The 22490-nt window shown below is 42.4% G+C and overlaps 1 protein-coding gene across 6 annotated transcripts in view; it reads right to left on the bottom strand.

Annotated features, from left to right (window-relative positions):
• DOCK1 (dedicator of cytokinesis 1) overlaps positions 1 to 22490 on the bottom strand; it is a 550659-nt gene that overhangs the window by 429407 nt on the left and 98762 nt on the right. For all 6 annotated transcript variants that reach the window (XR_006416228.1, XM_044445702.1, XM_044445703.1 and 3 more), the window contains exons 17-21: positions 20559 to 20662; positions 10278 to 10461; positions 7637 to 7734; positions 3544 to 3633; positions 2393 to 2493 (exon numbers count right to left, since the gene is read on the bottom strand). Coding sequence is in view for 5 of the 6 variants with exons in the window: in XM_044445702.1 (XP_044301637.1) it covers positions 2393 to 2493; positions 3544 to 3633; positions 7637 to 7734; positions 10278 to 10461; positions 20559 to 20662 (577 nt within the window). In the remaining variant the exon portion in view is untranslated. The remainder of the gene's footprint in view (positions 1 to 2392; positions 2494 to 3543; positions 3634 to 7636; positions 7735 to 10277; positions 10462 to 20558; positions 20663 to 22490) is intronic.

Raw genomic sequence — 22490 nt, 5'->3', positions numbered from 1 at the left:
GAGCACCGAGAGAGACAAAGGCGGAGATGGAGACAGAGATTATAGCAGTAATGATCAAGGTAAAAGGTAAAAGTTTCCCCTTGACATTAAGTCTAGTCATACCTGACTCTAGGGGGAGGTGCTCATCTCCGTTTCCTAGCCGAGGGAGCAAGCATTTGTCCACAGACAGTCTCCGTGGTCATGTGGCCAGCATGACTAAACACCGAAGTGCACGGAATACTGTTACCTGCACACCGAAGTGGTACCTTTTTATCTACTTGCATTTGCATGCTTTCGAACTGCAAGGTTGGCAGGAGCTGGGACGGAGCAACAGGAACTCACCCCATTGTGCAGATTCGAACCGGAGACCTTTCGATCTACCAGCACAGCGGTTTAAACCACTGCACCACCTGCAGTCCTGAGTGATCAAGATCTAAATAAAAGGACTGATATAATTGCATGTACATGTATACAGATAATAATGGTGATTCCTATGAATAAGACAGCAGGAAGACTAAGTAGAACAAAGATAAGCAACAAAGCAACAAAGATCAGTTAAATTCATGGCCTCAAGAGACGAATTGAGGAACTAGGTGTGAACTAGGAGTTCTGAATGATTCTATACCCTCCCATCCCACAAATACACTCTCGTTTCTCTTCAGATCATATAAATCTTTCACCTTTTTGAAACTATTTTGGGAGACCATAGGATTACACACTAAAAGGCTTTGCCTCCAACCCATAGTTTTAACACTATGACAAAATTAAATTGGTTTTACAAGCAGAAGCTCATCTAGGACCCCTAGACAACATCAGAAATGCCACAGGACACCATGGATCCCCTCCTCTGAAGTAGAGTTATGGTCTCAGAGGGTAATTGTGGATCTCACTGGCTATAGTGGAATGCTCCACGTGTCAGGTTCAGGATGTAAACATCAGATGAACAGAAGACCAAGTCTAGGGTGAAAGAAATGGAACAAGAGCCAAACCTTAAAGAATACTGATAAAGTATGATAGGGTCTGAGGTAAGAATACAGTCAAGAGTGGGAATAGGACCTGAGGCAAAAACAGAGTCAGAAACAAACAAGGGTCACATTCCAGGAAAGGGAGAGTAAGATCAAAGGTGAAAGTGAAGTCAGGGACAGGCAAGAGTTAAGACACACCTGAAGATGTTCAGGACTTGAAGTCAAGAACACAAAGCAGGCACCACAAAGGCTCATGATGTACCAACCTAAACAGTATGAAAAATGTTTTAACGGGCCTTCACTGGCTCCCAACTGGGATCAAACTGGTACAAATACTATAAAAGCCTTCAGGTCCAGAGCTAATTCTGTCTGTCTGTCTATTTATCTATAGTTTTTCTATGCTGTCCCATTACTAAAGGTCTCTGGGTAGCTTACAAAGAACAAAAACAAAAACATAACAACAACAGCAGACATAATACTAAAGGTATCTGCAAGATGAATCAGACCACCAACAAGTCTGCAGTGCTTTGCAGATCCGGACACCACAGTGGCACTTAACCTGAGGCTGGAGAATGTGAAGAGGATATGATGGGAAGAAGCCACTGCATGTAATGACCTCTTAGGTCCCAGCAGCACACAGCAGCTAGCAGAAATCCTTTCCCTCCATCAGAAATCCCTTCAAAGAAAGACAGTGAAGCTACAAAAGCCTCTGCCACTCTTCCCACTGTGCACTCTTCTTTCCAGCAACATACTGGATGGGCAGAGGCCTTCTGATCTAACCTCTTCCATCAACTTTTTCAACCCACTGCCTGTAAAGGAAACACTGCTGACAGAGAGGACATAGAAAACACCAAGTCAATTACAAAGATCAACATGCTATTCAAAATTGGCTTTTTCGACTTAAAAGTTAACTGTGAGAGGCCTTACTTCCAGGCCCACCAGCATTCGCTGTTAGGCTGTCAGATAACAGAAGCAGGACTTCCTTGGCAGGAATCCCACTCCTCTGGATATCCCTCCTCAGGAAAGGCACATGCCTTCATCACTGCTCTCCGTTGGAAAAAAAAAATACCGCAAAGACTCATTTGTTCCAGTCTGCATGTGGTGTTTAAGAATCATCAGCTGATATTGCTGGTTTATATTCATCATACATGTGCGCTCATGTTTTTGTAGCACTGAAAATTGCTTTCAGGCAAAAAAGTATATGTCCAACAGTGTATGACCAACAAGTGTATGTCCAACTGTGTATGTCCAACAACAAAACAATCCAGATATATTGGCATATCCCTTGTAAATGCCTCAATATGTGTTAATATCATCAGTAAACTGTCCAGATCGGTTCACCACAAATAGCCATGATAGCAACTTCTTAGAATTCTTAATACTCAGAACACTTATTTCTGAACATTAATTACATTTCTGAATATCGGTGCATTCAATTAATGACTTACGTGTAGGCCAAAGTAGCACTGAAATGCTTCTTAATGTAGGTTTCTAAAACAGGATTAAAATGCTGGAATTTTCGGTCAGCAATTAGTCCAATGATAAATACCTGTTCAGTTTGAAAGGGAAATCTGTTATCTTGGAAATACAGTTTCACAAAAATTTACATTTTTTAAGGAAACACCGAATTAGAAGAGCCTCCAAGAGACAAGATGCTGTTTGTGAGTAGGATTTTATCTTCATATGGTCTATTTAAGAGAAAGAGAGCAGAGTACCATCTTGAAAAGGTGCGAAAGCTGCCAAGTTGAGTCAAACCTAATGCTGCAGGGGCCTAACTCAGCTGCCAAAGCAGTCACTTTAAGAAACTTCGAGGGCTTGACCTCTTCATAGCTGATGAACCTAAGGGAAAGTGTGTTTGTAGCATGGGAGCACTGCCCTGAAAGTTGAATATTTTACATTTTCTATGTAATTTACATTGTCTAATTATTTGCTTTATCTATTTCTTTCCATTTATTTGCTTTCTCAAATAAACAGCTTTCCTGTTTAATTTACTACCACCTTGGCTAACTTACTAGAATACATGCTATATTGGCTGAAGTCATTCTGGCACATCGACACAGAATTTTCCACAAGCAGGCATATGGAGGCTACACCTGCTACTGCCCAGGGATCCAGAGGGCAGTCTTGATATTTTGTACAGGAGCTGCCATTCACAAGTTCACAGAGAGCAAATATTAGTTATTGAATCTTCCTAAAGCAGGCTGCATGCATGTGCAGAGCCCATATGTGTGATACATAGGGAATCACGAAGAAGAATTTATAAATGTCTCTTGTGTGCAGGAGCTAGAAATGCAACAGCAAGCTGAGGCAGAAGAGGAGAACCCTGAGGTAAGGGAAATAAGGAGGAAACACCCAAAAAAAGAGTGACAAAATTATAATCTAAACAAGTAAGTTTAATAATACAGCTAAGACAGGCACCATGAATTCCTTAAAGGTAATATTTAATAAATAAGAACATGGACTGCTTACTAGCTAAGAACTGTGAATATGATCAGTTTCTAGAAGAAGACTACTTGAAGTCCCACACAACGCTTCTCTGAGATTTCCAAGGGATTTAAGCAATAACATAAATAAACCAAAATCAATATATATTTCTTACCAAAGCATCAAACACCAGTGTGTCAAATGTCTCGCTCTCAGAATTCTCCATCATGATGTTAAAAAGTGCATCCAGTGTATCCTGGAGAAACTGAAAGGAAATACTAAAATCACTAAAGTAACCAGAAAACCAAAAATATGTAGGAGGAATATAAGGAGAAAAAAGACTAAAAATCAGCAAAGAGGTTTAGGACTTTTTATCACTATTATTTTAACAAACATGCTCTTCTTATTCTATGCAAATAAAAAATTAAGATGACAGTTCATGCCAGACCGTAATTGGAAAGAACTCTCCATAGGTTCAGATGGCAATGTAGAAAACAGAAACGTAACCCTGTTAGGAGTGAAATGTAACCTTGTTAGGAGTCTTAACATGGTCCAGCAAATAAAGTGACTGAGAACACCAGAGTTCAAATTTCTGTCCAGCAGTGAAGCACTCATGATGTTGGGCAGTTCACTCTCTCTTACCTTAGCTTAAGCAACTTCACAGTTTGTGAGGGTAGTATGTAAATAAAAGCGGAGGAGAGTAAGATAGACAGACATTATTTATATTAGCCTCATCTATCAAGTAGGGCAGGATAAAATGCATATATTATTTTGTTTATTTTATATTATATATTCCGTTATATATTTATAATTATAATTCATTTAAGAATTAAAATAGGATTAAATCTCAGGCTCTTCCAAATTTGGAAAGGAAACCCCCTGTTACTGGGAATTCCCTCATGCAGGAATAGGAAGAAAAAAGAACCAAAAAAGCAATCATTCAGTGGTCCTATTGTTAGCATTTACACTACTCAGATATTAAAATATTTTCACTGTTATGCAAAGCTTATTATTAAACTATATTTTATAGGTCATTACACTACTTATACAAACTGAATAATTTGAATAATCAAGCAGGATGCTCAAGGATTTCTACTTAGAAGCCATGGCTTCACTGATTTCTTTTTCTATTTTTTGGATACTCATACAGCAAAAAAGGGTGCTCCTCTAATTTTGGTTTCCTCATAACTGGGAGTGGCTTGTTTGGCAGCAATGCAATTGACCAGGTTGCGTTTAAAAGTGGGTCTCTGAAATTCTCCCTCACATAGCAACTCACATGTAGCATCCTTTTCTGCAATGGTTTGTGGGTCTTTGCACAAGCAGAGAAAACACGGATCTAGTAGTTATTCCCCACCACAGTAGGGGAGTGGGCAACTATTCCTCCCTCACAATTTCCTCTACCTCCCCATAGCTTGCAGCTCCACTTCACATACCCAACCTTCCAGTGTAGATTTGGAAATTAGCAAAACTGCCACTCCACACCACTCTTTTAGCAATTCTAGATCCAATAAAATGACTCTTTTCAGGGTCAACAGCATCGTTTAGCAGCAATTTGTGGCTTAATAATTGCAGGCTCATGTTATCCATGCAAAGTGCTTCCAGTTACCAGCTACAAATATGGCTTTCATAGGTTGTTGCTGTGACATTCTGACCTGACATTAATTTTGTTGTTGTTGTTATGTGCCTACAAGCTGTCTTCAACCTAAGGTGAAATGAATGAAACCCTCCAAAATTTCCTGTCTAAAAGAGTTCCATTCACCTCTTCTATGTTCAAGGCTGTGGCTTCGTTTATGGAATCAATCCATCTCATATCCAGTCTTCCCTTTTGTCTTCTGCCTTCGACAACTTTGTCTAGCATGACCATCCTCTTCATTGAGTCTTGCCTTCTCATGAAGAGTCCAAAATATGACAGCCTCAGTTTTGTCATTTTTGTTTCTAAGGAAAGCTCTGGCTTGATTCAATCTAGAATCCTTTTGTCTTTTTGTCAGTCCAGGGTATTCTCCTCCAACACCATGTTTCAAATGCATCAGTTTTCTTCCTGTCAGCTTTCTTCACTGTTCAGTTTTCACACCCATAAATTGTGACTGGAAATACAATCGTGTGGATGATACTGCCCTTAGCCTCCAGTAATTGTCCTTACACTTGATTATTTTTTTAGATACTTCACTGATACCCTTTCAAGTCTCAGTCTTCTAATTTCTTGGCTGCAGTGAATGATGGCTGAGGCAAGGTATGTGAAATCTTTCACAATTTCTATTTTTCCATTATTAACAGTAAAATTCTGTAATTCTTCTGTGGACATGATTTTGTTTTCTTAATATCTAGCTGCAGTCCTACTTTTATACATTCTTCTTTACTTTTTTCAGGAGTCATTTCAAGTCATTGATTTACATCTTTGTCTGACACCTTTGCCTATGGGAAACCATTCTGTTTCTCTGTATTCTGTCCTAACTGTAGCTTCCTGTCAAGACAATTAAGTGCTGAGACACATTTATTTCTTTCAGGACTATCCGCATCAGGACATTCAAGTGCTGAAGTACCTCCATTTCTTTCAGGACCACCCATAGCTTCTCATGATCCACACTGTCAAAGGCTTTGCTGTATAGTATATGCTGATCCGAGGTTTCGGCAAGGGGCGGCATAGAAATGTTATAATAATAATAATAATAATAATAATAATAATAATAATAATAATTTGGTGTATTCCAGTACTTGAGATTTGCAATATGATCCTGAATGCCTCTTCCTTTTCCAAATCCAGCTTGGAGGCCTGGCATTTCTTACTCCATATAATCAATTTGGAATTGGTTTTAAATTGGGGTAGCTTAAACCACGAATAGCACAAGTACCAGAGTTCAGACATCACAGAAACATACTACAAAAACCATATTCTTGGTTGTTATGCAAACAAATTTATAGAGGCCTTTAAGTTAGTGAAGTATTTCACGTTTTTGAACTAATTAACAAAGGTTTATTTAATTAGTTAATGCACCCAATTTTTATTTTATTCTGGCTTAACATAAAGCAAAGAGGGGGCTCCTTCAAACTAGGCATATGGTTGGACTTCACCTACGCACATTTAAACTTCACCCAAGTACATTTAATCCAAATTAACCAATAAAATGCTACTTTCTTAGGGTAATAGTTATTTATTTATTTATTTATTTATTTATTTATTTATTTAGAGCTTTTATATCCTGCTTCACAATGTTTCAGGGCAGTGATACAATAAAATAAGATACAGCAACAAAAAATACAATGAGTAAAATCCAATCTTAAAACACTATTAACATTTAAAATAATGAAAAAATAAAAGGAGGGTTGGCACAGAAATGAAAAAAGTGTTGGCGCCAAGCACACCTCTCTGGAGAGGTTATTCCTTATTACATTATGTTAAGTTATAAATTACTTGGCAATAGTTCTGTGCATCCTTACAAGCAATTAAGTGTTATTTGAGTTGATAGGTACATACATGAATCACACAATTGTTGCTTTAACTGTCAGCATAAACCAGACATATACTTCAACAACTAAGAAAGTAAAAGCAAACCCCTCTCTTAAATGTATTTGTTCTACAAATGAAATTACTGAAGAGCAATCTAATATTCACTTTTTAAAGTGTACTTTAGTAATTTCATCAAAATAATAAGTGCAATATTTTCACGCAATAAAAACTGCAAAGTGCTTCTACAGAATCCTTTCCATCATATTTTTAGGGTTAGGGTCTTAATATGTACAACCAACTTCCCAAAACCCTGTACACATAGCATTTTCAGGTAATCAAAGGAGAGTGTTATCATGGGCAAGAGTGTTACAGCAAGAGTGACAAAGGAATAAAGACTCATGTGCCAGTTTTGTTTTGTTTTAAGCCTTGACTAAAAGCAGTGCATGTGTGACGGCATGGAAATAGGCATGGAAGAGCAGCATGGAAATAGGAAGACCTTCTTCCCAACTTTTGGCTCTAGAGGATAAATTATCATAGTGTTAAGAGATGACTTTAGCTATTTCTGGCAGACTTAGATGCATCAAATGCTTTGTTTCGGATTCTGGAAGCACCCAGCAAGACATGTGCTATTCTCGGTGCACTATGGATGCCAATATCCTGGTCAAAGATGGTTGTAGCTTTAGCAATATAAACACTGAAAGACAATTCAGCACTATTGTATTACCACCCTGTGATAAGCATCTGCATTGTAGAAATAGGGGTTAACTATCTATATTCAAATAAATAAATCAGCAAAACACTTGCTAGAAAATGGATTTGGTACCTTAACTACTTCACCCCCATCAACTTTCATCAGTTGCCTCAAATTCTGTTGCAACAGATTTGTGTTAGATCTCCACTTCAAGAGCCCCAGCAGGTCCACTAAATAAACAAAGAAGCAAACAAGAGTAGAAAAAAGAAGAAAATGACACTACTGATGACAAAATAAAATGCAGAGTAGAGTTAGAAACAACTCACAGGATGCACTTACCTGGACATAATAGCTATGCAGAGGATTGTGCTAGTAATCAAACACAGCAGTAAATGTAGTTATCAAAATTTGACAGGAATAAAAAATAACAGCTTAATAGGGAAGCCATCCACATGGACAGTAAAAGCATAATCCCTTCCAGAACAGCAAGGAGTGTTCAATTATGCTATCCTTCCACCTCTTTCCTAAAAATGGTATGACACTTTATCACACTAGTAAAACAGGCAAATAATGTGTGGAATTGTCATATAAGTTGCTCAAAAGTTGGTGGTTTACATATGGGAACTTTCTTCATAATCTGCCCACCAGACAGTGCTCTGCCATTCAAACATCACCATCAAGCCACAGAGAAGCAATTGAAGTAATGTGCCTTAGATCATAAGAATCTAAACAGAAAAGTTATGTGAGGATTATGGCAATTCATCAAACAATTTTTGATGATCCACATTTGGAAAATTGGTACGTTACTTTTTAGCATAAACAGGTTGGATTCACTGTTGCCATTTGTTGTTATGCCAGGATAAAGACAGCATGGAGATTGTAAATGAAATCTTTGGGAAACATCCAGCTGAGTCATTCTACAAACCTAAGCAGCACTAGCTGAGTTCTGCCCGATTTTTTCCATTGTGCAAGGGGATGCACAAGTATAATTCACACACTTGCACAATCACAACTTTAGCTGAATTATCATCCTGTGTATAGTTTATAACATAGCCTCCATTAGTACAAAACCATTTGAACTAGTAGAATGACAGAGTTTGAAACTGCCACTAGAAAAGCATGTCATTAAGTAGCATATGACTGATGAACTGTTAACAGACTATGACACCCAGAAACATTTGATTTCTAAAATTAGAAAGGGAAAAAAATAAAATCCCATTAGGAAGATAAAGATTTTTGCCATATAAAAGCAGAATTTCAGCTTGTGCCTCCCAAGAGTCTAACATCTGTAAAACATGTGCTTAAGTATCAGTACATCTGCAGTGTCACATCTAATGCAAACATCATGCATTCAGATCAATTAACATATGGGAAGCATAAAAGCTCAATTCCAGAGATACTAAAAAGAATCATAAAACCATCTTTAACATACTGCATAAACCTGAAAAAATGCATACTGTAGAACATTAAAATGAAGAAATTACTCTCCAAAGTCAATATAATTTTGTATACCAATCAAGGCAGCATCACTGCAGACTTACTCTAGACTTCACAAATTAAATTATTGGTTTAAATGTTGAAAATGATTTGAATTACTACTACATCAACTCTACTTGCAAATCTTTGTGAAGCTGTATGCTGAGAAAAAGGAAAGAATCAAAATCTGTTTTGCTAAATGTCAGCTGTAGCTACCAGATACAAAGAACATGAAGCTTTTGCCAGGAATGACAATTCAATGTCAAATTCTCATCTCACCATGAATAACTTCTGGTTCAACTTGCTAGTGGTTATATGTCATTTATATCTATGCTCTGCAGTTTCAACAGTAAAAGACCTTACAAGAATTTCTTTAATGAGAGCCAGTGTAGTGTAGTGGTTAAGAGCGTGGGACTGGGACTCAGATGACCTGGGTTCTAGTCCCCACTCAGCCATGGAGCCAACTGGGTGACTTTGGGCCAGTCACAGACTCTCAGCCCAACCTACCTCACAGGGTTGTTGTTGTGGGGATAAGATGGAGGAGGAGATGTAAGCTGCCTTGAGCCCTTTGTAGGAAAAAGGCAGGATATAAATTGAAAAGTAAATAAATAAATAAATAAATATTATAATTAAGGAATAATTTTCTGATACAAATCCTCAGACAGAACCAACTTCGCCAAGTAGCTGACTGTCAAGGGGTTTTACTTACTTCCTTGAAGAGCAGTTCCTTAACTATGCCAAGCACTGCACTACAAGTGCATGGGAGACAAAGGGAGTTACTTTATTTCATTTCCTGGCATCATAATCCTATCCTGAATCACAAGAACTTTCTTTTAGACACAATATTCCCAGCAAACAACGAAAAGAGCAAATTTCATATAAGAAATCTGATTTACAATAAAGTGTATGGGAGCGAATAATCCTAGCACAGGCACAGACATCTATGCACAGAACAATTAACATGGGACTTAGTAAGCAAGCCAGTACCGGAACAGCTATGAATACCTCCCTATCTGCATGCAGCCTTTTTCCCTGGATAGATGCATATTACAAGGTGTGAGTACCAAATGCCTTTGTTGCTCTGCTTGTAGGTGCTGCAACCAGCCTAGTTGGAATTGTGTCAAAAGGAGAGAGATAAGCTGGAATTCAAGACAACTGCATCCTATGAACCTGCTGATCCATGACCAAAAGTAGCTTCCCAATGAAAACATGCAAGAGTGAGCCATTGTCTGTGAGTCATTACTGTTCTTTATAACCTGCATGACAGATTTTTCTAGGATTTGATCATTTTCCTCACCATTTTGAGTTAGCTTTGTTGAACAAACTAGAGTAGAGATCTGAAAAGAATCTTTACTGATGGTGCAGCTTCCAAGATTTTGCATGCCTTTGCCAGCCGTGGAATGACCCTTTTCCTCCAACTCTATTTTAGTAGATGGCAAGCTTAAGTACGTTGAAAAATCTTCCAGCTTCTTTGCTTCTGCCTGGAATATGATTTCCACACAAAATAAAAATGATGAAAACAATTTTTATACTTGCATCTCACTGCACAGAATTACAGACACACTTGAATCATTCATTTCATTTTAATGATGTCACAACTTGATGGCACTTTCTGTCTAGTGCCTTCAAAGACTAGATTAAACACATGTCATATAGTAGCTTAGAGCCTTTGTGGTGTAGTGATTATGAGCACAGGACTGGGACCTGGGCAATCTGAGTTCTAGTCTCCACTCAGCCATAGGGCCAACAGGGTCACTCTGGGCCAGTCACAGACTTTCAGCCCACCTACCTTATAGGGTTGTTGTTGCTGTGAAAAGTTTGAGAGGAGGATGAGAAATAAAATAAATAAATGTTGTCTCAAACTTGTGCAATTCCACTAATACTAATATATCATTATATTTATTCATTTCATTTCTGTAAGCCGTGCAGCTGAAGCTCTTTGGCCAGTTTACAACAATGTATAAAACTATACAATACAATACAAATACCATAAAGCAACAGTGTTAAAAGAATGTTAAATTAATTTAAAATAGCTTAAATATATTTTAAAATACAGTAAAAAGACTGGACAAGAAGCCACAGCACCAGGACAGAATGTATTACAGTAATCAATACAAGACACAAATGCTTCAAATACTACTACAAAAGCTCCAAATATTGTTCAAAACAGCTGTATGAAGATAGACTCTTCTTTTCAATGTCATACTTTTTACTTTCTATGTCATCAAGACATAGAAACAAGCAACACGAACTTGAGCTCATACTACATGAGGACAATTATGATCTTATATGAATAACAGAAACTTGGTGGGATGACTCACATGACTGGAACTCTACAATTTATGGATACAGCCTGTTCAAGAAAAGTAGAAAGGGCAAAAAGGGAGGTAGAGCTGCACTGTATGTGAGAGACACATATACCTGCACAGAAATTCAAGAAGAGGAACTTAGCAGCCCCACTGAAAGCATCTGGCTAAATTTAAAGAGAGCAAAAATAAGAAAAACTTAGTTGTTGGCATATATTATCGTTGTTGGCATATATATATTAAATATGTATATAAAATATTATACATTTTTGACCCAGTCAAAAAAAGAGGACAAGGATGCAACCTTTGAAAAGCAACTTGCCAACATTTCCAAGAAAAATGATGTAGTCATTATGGGGGCCTTCAATTATCCCAATAAATGCTGGGAGAAAAATTCTGCCAAGCAGGGCCCCTCCAAAAGATTCCTGACATGTGTTGCCTACAACTTTCTTCAGCAGAAAGTAGAGGAAGGTACAAGAGGATCAGTTACACTTGATTTAATACTAACAGGGATGGCCTGGTGGACAAAATAACAACCATGGGAACTCTGAGGGAAAGCAACCATGTGATACTTGAATTCTCAATTATGAATTATGAAGGAGAAAAAGGGTGCCATGGCAACACACCCTTAAGGAGAAAGGTGTCCAAGAGGTATGGGGAATCTTGAAAAAGAAGATTCTCGAAGCACAACTACAAACAATTCCATCAAGAAAAGAGTGTAGAAGACAGCAGAGGAAGCCCATGTAGCTCCACAAAGGGTTCAGTGACAGCCTGAAAGAAAAAAAGAATGTGTTCAGGAAGTGGAAGCAGGGCCAGGCCACAAAAGAAGAATATAAACAGATAGCAAGGCGTTGCCGGAATTGCATCAGGAAGGCTAAAGCAGGAAATGAACTGAGAAAAGCAAGGGATGCTAAGCACAACAAGAAAGCCTTCTTCAGATACATCCAGAACAAAAGACATGAGAAAGAGAAGGGTGTCCAGCTACTTAAAGTGGATGGCAGAGTGATAACAGATGACAAAGGAAAAGGCAGAGGCGCTCAGTTCTTACTTTGCTTCAGTCTTCTCTCACAGGAAAATCTGAAATCAAGAGAATGTTCAAGCTGGAAGTGAGAGATGGCAGCCCAAGATTGACAGACAAATGGTCAAGGAATACCTAGGTGGAATAAACGCTTTCAAATCTCCAGGGCCTGATGAACTCCATCCCAGAGTCATAAAAGAGCTAGCAGAGGAACTCTCAGAACCACTGGCTATTATCTTTGATAAATCTTGGAAAACAGAAGTGCCAGATGACTGGAGAAGGGCTAATGTTGTCCCTATCTTCAAAAAGGGGAAAATGATGAACCTGGAAACTATAGACCAGCTAGTCTGATGTCAATCCCTGTACAAATTCAGGAGCAAATTATTGAAAAAAATCATCTGCAAGCATCTTGATGAAAGTGATTAATAGGAGCCAGCATGGATTTATCAAAAATAAATACTGTCAGACTAATTTAATTTCATTTTTTGACTGGGTAACTTCCCAAATGGACAAAGGGAACACTGTGGACATAATCTACCTAGACTTTGGCAAAGCTTTCAACATTGTGCCTCCTGACATTCTGATAAGCAAATTAGCAAAAACTGAACTAGATGGAAAAACTATTAGGTGGATACAAAATTGTCTGCTAAATTGGACAAAGCAGGTTGCTTACCTGTAACTGACGTTCTTCGAGTGGCCATCTGTGCAGTCACACATATGGGTACTGCGCCTGTGCAGTGCCTTTGGCCGGAAGATTGATAGCTATCGGTTTTTGGCGGGAAGCTCCGCTCCCCTCCCCCATGGCCTATAAAGAGCGGAGCGTCCGCCATTTGCTCAGTCTTTGACGACCGAACGTGCGCCCCCTTGTGGAAAAATTCTCAGTATGAGATAGGAAAAAGGGATCGGTACCAAGAAAAAATGGGAAACTTTCGGTACCGATGAATGAGTCCACTCACCGACACCGAGCGGGGCCGGCGGGTGGGTTGTGTGACTGCACAGATGGCCACTCGAAGAACATCAGTTACAGGTAAGCAACCTGCTTTTCTTCGTCGTGGCCTCTGTGCATCACACATATGGGTAGATTAACAAGCTTACCATCAAAGGAGGAGGGAAGGTGTCCTCATTGTAGGACGGAGGAGAGTACAGCTCTACCGAAGGAGCAGTCCCGTCGGGCCCGAACATCGAGACGGTAGTGCCTGGCGAAGGTGCAAGGGTTCGCCCAAGTAGCAGCTCGGCAGACGTCATCGATCGGAACTCCGGATGCGAATGCCGAAGACGTAGCGACAGCTCTAGTGGAATGGCCTCGGGGAACTGTAGGCAGTTCGAGCTTAGCTAACTGATAGCACAAGACAATAGTGTGGACTATCCACTTAGAGAGCCTTTGAGGAGTGACTGGGTCGCCCTGATCTCTAGCCAAATATTTAATGAACAGTTTATTGGATCGCCGAATAGACTCCGTTCGCGATCGATAAAAGGCTAAACAACGCCGAACGTTGAGGGAGTGCAAACATCTTTCCAAGGGATTCGATGGCGATGGAAAAAAGGCAGGCAGTACAATGTCTTGTCCTGTATGGAAAGGTGTAGAGACTTTGGGCAAGAAAGATGGGTTGAGACGTTAAAAGACCTTTTCTCTGTAGAAGTTTAGATAAGGAGGGTCGATGCGGAGGGCACAAAGCTCACTGGCTCTCCGGGCTGACGTGACAGCTACAAGGAACGCCGTCTTCCACGAAACTAATCGGAGATCCACAGTGGCCAAAGGTTCAAAGGGGGCCCTCATAAGGGCCTGTAGAACTACAGAAAGGCTCCACGTGGGCATAACCGGTCTAATCGATGGATTAAGATTATACAGTCCTTTCAAAAATCTCTTGAGAATAGGATGAGAAAATAGGGGTGATCCGTCGACTAAGCCACGGTAGTAGGCTGTTGCGGCCGTATACACTTTAATAGAAGACGGCTTCAGTCCGGAGTGATGCAACTCCAGAAGGAACTGAAGAATTTGTTTGATTGATGAGACAAGTGGGGAAAACGAATGAGACTTGGCGAAGGTGGAAAACCGCTTCCATTTAGCCGTATATGACTTTCTTGTGGACGGCTTTAGAGCAGCGTCGATAATATGCTGAATCTCAGGGTGCAAGAGCGTTGGATTCGAATTCGACGGGGTCTGTCTCGAACCGGATGGTACAGAGAGACTGTGGCCGTGAGAAGCACCCGCATGGTTGGATTCGAGAATCGGAGCCGAAGCGGTCGAAGTGATCGTCGATACCGATGAATTAATAGAAGCTGTAGGATCTGAGGCTCTCGAATCCATCGCCGGCCCCAATGGAAGGTCAATCATCGAATCCGCCACGCTGTCAGGTTCAATGAGAGCAAGTCCGGGAGACAAAGTGTGCCGTCCATTTGCGTTATAAGATACGGAAGTGTCGGAAGATGAAGAAACTCCCCGCAGGAGATGTAGAGCAGTTTCGCAAACCACGCTTGGCGTGGCCACCAAGGGGCAACTAGTGTCCCCGATGCACGGTCGCTCACTATCTTCACTATGACCTTCATCAGAAGAGGGATCGGAGGGAAAGCTTAAAAGTTGATGTTGTCCCAAGGGATCATGAATGCGTCCCCTAGGGGTGCTTGTCCGATTCCCGCTCTCGAACAGTAAGTCTCACACACCCTGTTCTGTTGGGTAGCGAAGAGGTCCACATCGGGAAACCCCCAGCGCCTGAACAGGTGGTTGCGCGTGCGAGGATCCAGTTCCCACTCGTGCGAAGTGAAGATGTGTCTGCTGAGAAGATCCGCATGCACGTTGTCTGTGCCGGCCAGATGAACGGCCATCAGAGTAATGTGTCTCGGAATGCACCAGTCCCAAATTCTCATAGAAAGCCTGACTAAGGTTGGTGACTTCGTCCCTCCTTGCTTGTTCAGATAAAAACGGTCGCTATATTGTCCAAAGTTATCTGAACGATCCGATGATGAAGGAGGTCTTCGAAAGAACGAAGGGCCTTGAAGACTGCCAGCAGCTCTAGGAATTTGATATGATTCTTGGACTCTAGACGAGTCCACGTTCCCTGGGTAGACAGGCCAGAGCATATCGCCCCCCATCCTAGGAGAGACTCGTCGATACCGAGAGTTATCGAAGGAGGTTGCACCCTGAAGGGGACTCCCACCACGAGATTGGTCGGCTTCAGCCACCAGCACAGGGAGTGAAGCACAGAAGACGGGATCCGAATCCGTTTCGACTGTGGATCTCTTTGTGGATGATACACCTTGTTGAAGAATAACTGTAGTGGGCGAAGCCGAAGTCTGGCATGTGGAACTACGGCAACTGTGGAGGCCATATGCCCCAGGACCCTCTGGATGGATCTTGCTGTAACCGTTCCCACTCATCGAATTCGATGGATATGGCGAGCAAGAGTCTGCTGTCTGTCCTGAGGGAGGAAGGCTTTCTCCAACGTCGGATCCAAGCGGGCTCCAATGAAGGTGAGCGTCTGTGTCAGAAAAAGAGAAGATTTCTCTGTATTAATACGTAGGCCCAGACTATCTAGTAAGGCACGGGTTGTATGGATGGTGTCTAGTAGTCCTCTGGATTGTGAGACCAACAGCCAGTCATCGAGGGTACGAGTAAATTTGTATGCCCTGAAGGCATAGGAAGGCACAGACAGGAGTCACACATTTGGTAAGAATTCTCGGAGCTGAAGCCAGTCCGAAGGGTAAAACTTTGAACTCATAAAGTTGGTTTGCAACAACAAAACGAAGGAAACACCTGTAATTTGGATGAATTGAAATATGAAAGTAGGCGTCCTTCAGGTCCAGTGAGGCGAACCAATCCCCTCTCCTTAACAACAGCAAAATGATTTGAAGGGTGGGCATACGAAACTTTCTCAGTATAATAAACTTATTCAAGTCCCATAAATCCAAAATCGGACGTAGACCACCGTCCTGCTTGGGGACCGTAAAGTATCTGGAATAGAATCCGTGGAGTCCGTCAGATGGGAATACTTGACGAATCGCTCCTTTAAGGAGAAGTTGATGTATTTTGTTGAGAAGTACCAGCGAACATGAAGTAGACCAGATCGGACTCGATGGAGGAACGATGTCGAATTCTATTCGATAGCCGTGTTGAACGATGGATAATACCCACCGGTCAGATGTGATGGACTCCCAGATGGGGAGTCGGCTTTGGAGCCGGTCCCCAGATGAGAGGGGGGTGGGTATTAGAGGAGCGTGAGGAGTGGTTCGCCAGTCCCGTCAGCGCTGTCTCCGATCGTCGAAACGACGGCGGCCCTGTTGGAAGCGCTGTTGGGGCTGAGGGTGGCGGCGCTGTTGTTGCTGTTGTTGCGGCTGTTGTCTCTGCTGGTAGGACTGCCTGTAGGATGGCCGATTCCAGGACCACTTACGTCTGCTATGTGACTGGATCTCCATCCTGCACGCCGTCATTCTTGACTCGTGTAGTTTCTTGAGTCTGTGGTCGGTACGTGAATGGAAGAGTCCCAAACCATCAAAAGGCATCTCTTCTATTCGCCGCTTCATTTCCTCCGGGAAATTACAACTCCAAAGCCATGTGTGTCTCCGGAGGGAAACGGCACCGACCAAGGCCCGGGAGTCAGTGTCCACGTGGTGACGTGCCGTGGACAACTGCTGCACCGCGACCTGCATGGCTTCTTTGATCAGGACCTTCGCAAGGTCACCCTGGTGGTTTGGGAGGGTGGAGGCGATGTTGTGGAGGCGCTGCATAATAAAATATTGATATCGCGCCAACGTCGCCTCGTAGTTAGAAATGCGAAGTCCTAAGCCCGAGGCAGCATAGACCCGCCTGGCCAGGGAATCTATTTTCCGGCCCTCCTTATCCCTCGGCGCCGTATGTCCCCTCGCCTCCCTGCCTTGTGAGGATTCAACGACCGCCGAGTTTGGTTTTGGGTGCTTTAGCAGGAAGGGGATGTCTTCTTCCCTGACCCTGTACATAGATTCATATCTCCTGGACGTCGGTTGAGGATGTGAAGGTAGGTCCCAGGGCTGCGTCATCGCCTGCCGCAGGGTAGTTATAAGTGGCAGAACGACAGAGGTCGATTGCTCCCCACGGACGACGTCGTAAAACTTGTCCGTCGACGGTCCCAGGCGCTGGGCAGCGTCGATGTCCAGGGACTGGACAAGCCTTGACATCAGCTCCGCGAAGGAGACGTGGGACTCATCGGGTGACGCAGGATCCTGGGATGTCACCACGATGTCTGGGGAGGTTGAGTCTACATCAAGAGTCATCCGAATCAGCACCATAGTATGGCGGGGCAGAAGATGATGACTCCGCCGGTGATAAGGAGCGGCTGCTTCCGCTTTGCGGGGATCGAGGCGGTACCCTCCTTGAATCCACAGACCGCGGTTGGTCACGGGGCGGAGGTGAGGATCGCACTCTGGGAGCAGGGTAGTATCCCACAGAGAGCGGGTCTCCCCAAGGTTGGCAGTAGGGACGACGCCAACTCTCTGGGCGTTGCTCTACCGAGCGGCTCCTCCGATTCCCTGGTGGGGACAGGCCAGCTTCTGTCTCCAATGTCACCGCGGGCATCGGTGTCGCTGACCTCGCTCTAGGAGGGGAGTCCTGGATTTCCCCATCCGAGATAGACCCCCGTAGAGTTGGAAGGTGTGCTGGCGGGAGGTCGATCGCACGTCGGGGAGACCCCTGAGGGGTGACCCATGTAGCCTCTTGAAGGATCAGTTCGGGCAGAGTCGGTATCGTAACCGCCACCGGTACCGAAGGGCCCGTCGGCTCCAAGTCCCGATTTTGGGAACGATCTGTAGACTTAGCCTTCTTTGGAGGCTTAGAGGCCTTTTCCTTTCTGGCCTTCTTATGGCCTGCCGGCTTCTCTTCGCCATGTTTGCGCTTCTCATGCCTCTTTTTTGGTGAGGCAGAGGGGGCCAGCGAAGCGGACGCACCTTCATCCGAAGGGCGTGAGGATGGAGCCACAGAAGCGGAGCCTGGTTTTGGGATAGAGATGAGCGGGTCTGATTGCATCAGAGCCCTATCCCAAAGGAGCCTCCGAAGCCGGTTCTCGCGGTTCTTCCTAGCCTGCTTAGAGAAGGCTAGGCAATGAACGCACTTATCCATCCTATGCCCCTCCCCAAGGCAGAGGAGGCATAGGTTGTGCGGGTCAGTAGGTGCCATTTTTGACCCGCAGTCCGCACATTTGCGGAAAGCCGCCCGCTGCGCCATCGCAGAAGAAGGAAGAAAAGAGAGATAGTGCAGAGGGTAAATATATATTTTTGGTTTGTTTTTTTTTTCTTTTTCTTTTTTAGATCGAAGAAGAAATGAGAGAAAACTACACAGAACGGGAAACGAAGTAAGGGGAAAGTAGTTTAAGGGCAATATATAAGGAGAGAACCGAGAATAGCCAAAGTGAAAGTCGAAAGTGGCACGAGGCACAGCGAACGGCGGTCGCAAAGACTGAACAAATGGCGGACGCTCCGCTCTTTATAGGCCATGTGGGAGGGGAGCGGAGCTTCCTGCCAAAAACCGTTAGCTATCAATCTTCCGGCCAAAGGCACTACGCAGGCGCAGTACCCATATCTGTGATGCACAGAGGCCACGACGAAGAACAAAGAGTGCTCATCAATGGCACCTTTTCAAATTTGATGGAAGTAACTAGTGGGGTGCCACAAGATTCAGTCCTGGGCCCAGTGATCTTCAATATCTTTATTAATGATTTAGATGAGGAAAAACTAGGAAAGATAATCAGAATCACAGATGATACAAAACTGGGCAGAATAGCAAACACCCTAGAACACAGAATGAAGATCCAGGGCAAGCTTGATAAACTTGAACACTGGGCTGAAACCAAAAGAATGAGATTCAATAAAGACAAAGGCATTGATACAGGATGGGGAGTATGTGGCTCGATGGAACTGAAAAAGTAATTGGAGTAATTGTGGACAATAGACTAAACATGAGCCAACCATGCGAGGCAGCTGCCAAAAGGGCAAATGCTATTTTGGGATGCATTAACAGAAGTATTACTTCCAAATCACAAGAAGTAGTAGCTCCTCCATACTCCTCACTAGTCAGACATCACCTGAAATACTGTGTCCAGTTTTGGGCACCAGGATTTAAGAAAGATGCAGGTAAATTTTTGTTTGGAATTTTTTTCCAGCAGAGGGCAACAAAAATGATCCAGGGTTTGGAAACACTGCCCTATGAAGAGAGACTGAGGGAACTGGGCACGTTCAGCCTTGAGAAGAGAAGACTGAGGGGGGACATGATATTCTTCTATAGGTACCTCAAAGGCTGTCACAAAGATGAAGGTCAAGATCTCTTCTTGCTAATGCCAGAATGTAGAACATGAAATAATCAATTCAAGTTGCAGCCAACCAGACTCAGCCTGGGCATCAGGAAAAGTTTCCTCATGGTCAGAGTAATACGACAGTGGAACCAGCTGCCTAGAGAGGTAGTGGGCTCTCCCACACTGGAGACATTCAGAAAGAACCTGGACAGCCATCTGAGTGGGATGGTGTAACGTGGTGTCCTGCAACAGCAAGAGGCTGGACTCAGTGGCCTTCATGGCCCCCTTCCAACTCTTCTATTCTATGATTCATCCCACTCGCAGAAGCACTCATGTTAGTTTACAATCATAAACTCAAACAATGACAAAATACAATAGAAGTATCAAAATATTAAGCATTAAACTCATTTAAACTGCTTTCAAACACTGAAAACTTTGAGGTACCAGAGATAAAAACTGATACAAACAACGCATTAAAAATTAAATGCCTGCTTAAAGATACAGAAACTTATATTGGTATCTGAACAATACAATGAAAACACCAAGTAGCTCTCCCTGGAAGGGACATGCCACAGTTACGGGGATACTACAGAGAAGGCTCTAGTATGCCCTTTCGATAGAAGGTTTTGTCACCCATATAAGAGTCACTGAAGCCAATGTTAGCTACTGGGCAAGAACATAGGGAAGAAGGTGCTCCGTCAGGACCGATGCTAAGCCGTTTAGGGCCTTAAAGGTCACCACCAAGACTTCCAGAAACTGACAACCATCAGTCCCAATATGTAGCTTGATTGCTCTGTTCTGGGCTGATGTTTCTGGACTATCTTCAAAGGAAGCCCCGCATAACACAGTAACCTAGGCAGGAGGTTACCAAGGATAAGTGTAGCAAAAAAAAGTATTTCAAGCACATGCTTTAACTGTACTTGTATATCACAATTAACAAAATAGACTTCCCTTAAATTTTTGAATTCTTAAAGTACTGCAGCATATATTTCAAGCAATACCTTGTACACTATGAGATCATGCTCTCCATCCCGTAGCGTTGTTCCATCATATCTCATCAATTTAACAAATGCCAGGGCAAATATTTTCTCAGACTTATCTTTGGCTGTTTAAAAATATAAGCAGATGAACACAATGTAAATCAATTAATAAAGATTGCAGGTAAAGACATTATAAAGTGCAGACAAAGATGTCTTAGAGATTATAAGTCACCATTAGTAAAAATTTAAACAAAACGAACTTGTATATTGTGCTGCTAGAGTCTTAGAAATACAAGGCCAAATCCCTCAGAATTTTTACATGCATGGAACACAGTGCAGAGGTACTCCTGTTATGGAACCCTGCACATACCACTAGCACGCACATACAGCTCTGAATAGCTGTGTGCATGCAAACTCACACTGCAGCCCACACTGGATGCACTACCACATGCATGGCTGTAGGATATAGCTAAAAATACTCTCCGGGTCCACCAGAAAAGTATTCAGGGCTTAGACAAAATAATCTGAGAACCCACCTAAAGACTTTCTTTACAATTGGATTTGAGAAAACTTAGGGGGCAGAAAATGGATTCAGAGTCCTTTGGTTCCTCTTGGCTGCTGACTCTGCAGAAGTGCTTTCATTCTCCCCGCAAACCTCCAGGATCCCACAGTATCATAAATACATTGTTTATAACTTGTAATGAGCTATGCAGGCATTGGAGCCATTAGAAGGCTTTGCACTGGTGCCAGAAATGGGAACTCTTCCTAGCCCCAGTGCTAGCTTGGCTTTTGAGACACACCAAGGAGCAGGTGCACTTCTTTTGGAGTCCTCTTCCCCAAGATATCAAACCCTTTTCATTGTCCAGAAAGCAGTACAGAGCAAATAGTCTCTGCCACTCTGCCCAGAGGGAGGTTTTGCCTTACCCTGTGACCCAGAAAAGCTGTCTCTCTCCAGCACTGAGTATTTGGCAGGGCCGGTGAGAGAAGCCGGTGGGCTGGGTGGGGGAATTCCCATTAAAGGATGTTGCCTGTTCTTTAACTCATGCTATGTGGTCTCACAGTGAAATATTAGAATGTGCTCTGCCTCATCAGGGAACACCGTAAGTTCATGGAAAAGACCATTCACAACTGCACACATGCTCAGAGGAAGTCTTTCTGACTAGCAATACTAGAATGTCTACTTTCAAAGATACTGGCCCTTTATTCCTTCAAGCAAGCTTTCATGCCTAAGTTAAATGGAGCTACAAAATAGTATACCTGTTACCACAATATCTCATTACCTTAATGCAAGCAGAATGCAAGCACAATGACTACCTGTTCTTAAAACCTTTCTTCCTCAATTCCTGAAGCAGGAGAGTACTATTCTAGTTTTCTTCAAGTTAATAAAATGCACAGAAGCGTAAAACTGCGCATTCAGGAACAAACCTCTTTTCCTTGCAGCACTTAAGGAAAGCCTGAAACATAATCCACACTGCTGTACAAAGTTCATGTTTCCAGAGCTGGAATCCCAGTGGCCAGCTACTTCCATTTTCTTTCAAAGGTACCCCCAGGTTTGAGTTCAGAGAAGCAAAAGGTCAGGACCAGCAGAGATGAGAAACAGGAACTGGAGGGCAGCACTGATCAATCCAGTGGCAGCTCTCCAAAATAGCTCAAAAAGCACAGTGGAAGTCCTGAGTTTTAACTCACAATGAATGCAATTTCTCCACACACGATGTTCTGCAACACAGTGTTAATGGTTCCTACTGAACAAATTTGCAGTTTACAGTCATAAATATGACAGCTGATTTGTTGTTTTCATTAGCAAAATTCTTACATATTCTGTCCAAGTAAGTACTGCTTTATTTCATATGACTAATTTTACATTAAAATAGTATTTTTAATTATACAAACATTAAACATCATAAAGTAAGTGTCAAATATTACAAGTTCTTAAATACATCTAAGTAAAAGTCA

This window comes from Varanus komodoensis, unplaced genomic scaffold, assembly GCF_004798865.1.
Source record: "Varanus komodoensis strain SLA01 unplaced genomic scaffold, ASM479886v1 scaffold49, whole genome shotgun sequence".
Lineage (NCBI taxonomy): Eukaryota > Metazoa > Chordata > Lepidosauria > Squamata > Varanidae > Varanus > Varanus komodoensis.
This window is presented reverse-complemented; position numbering and strand designations above follow the sequence as displayed.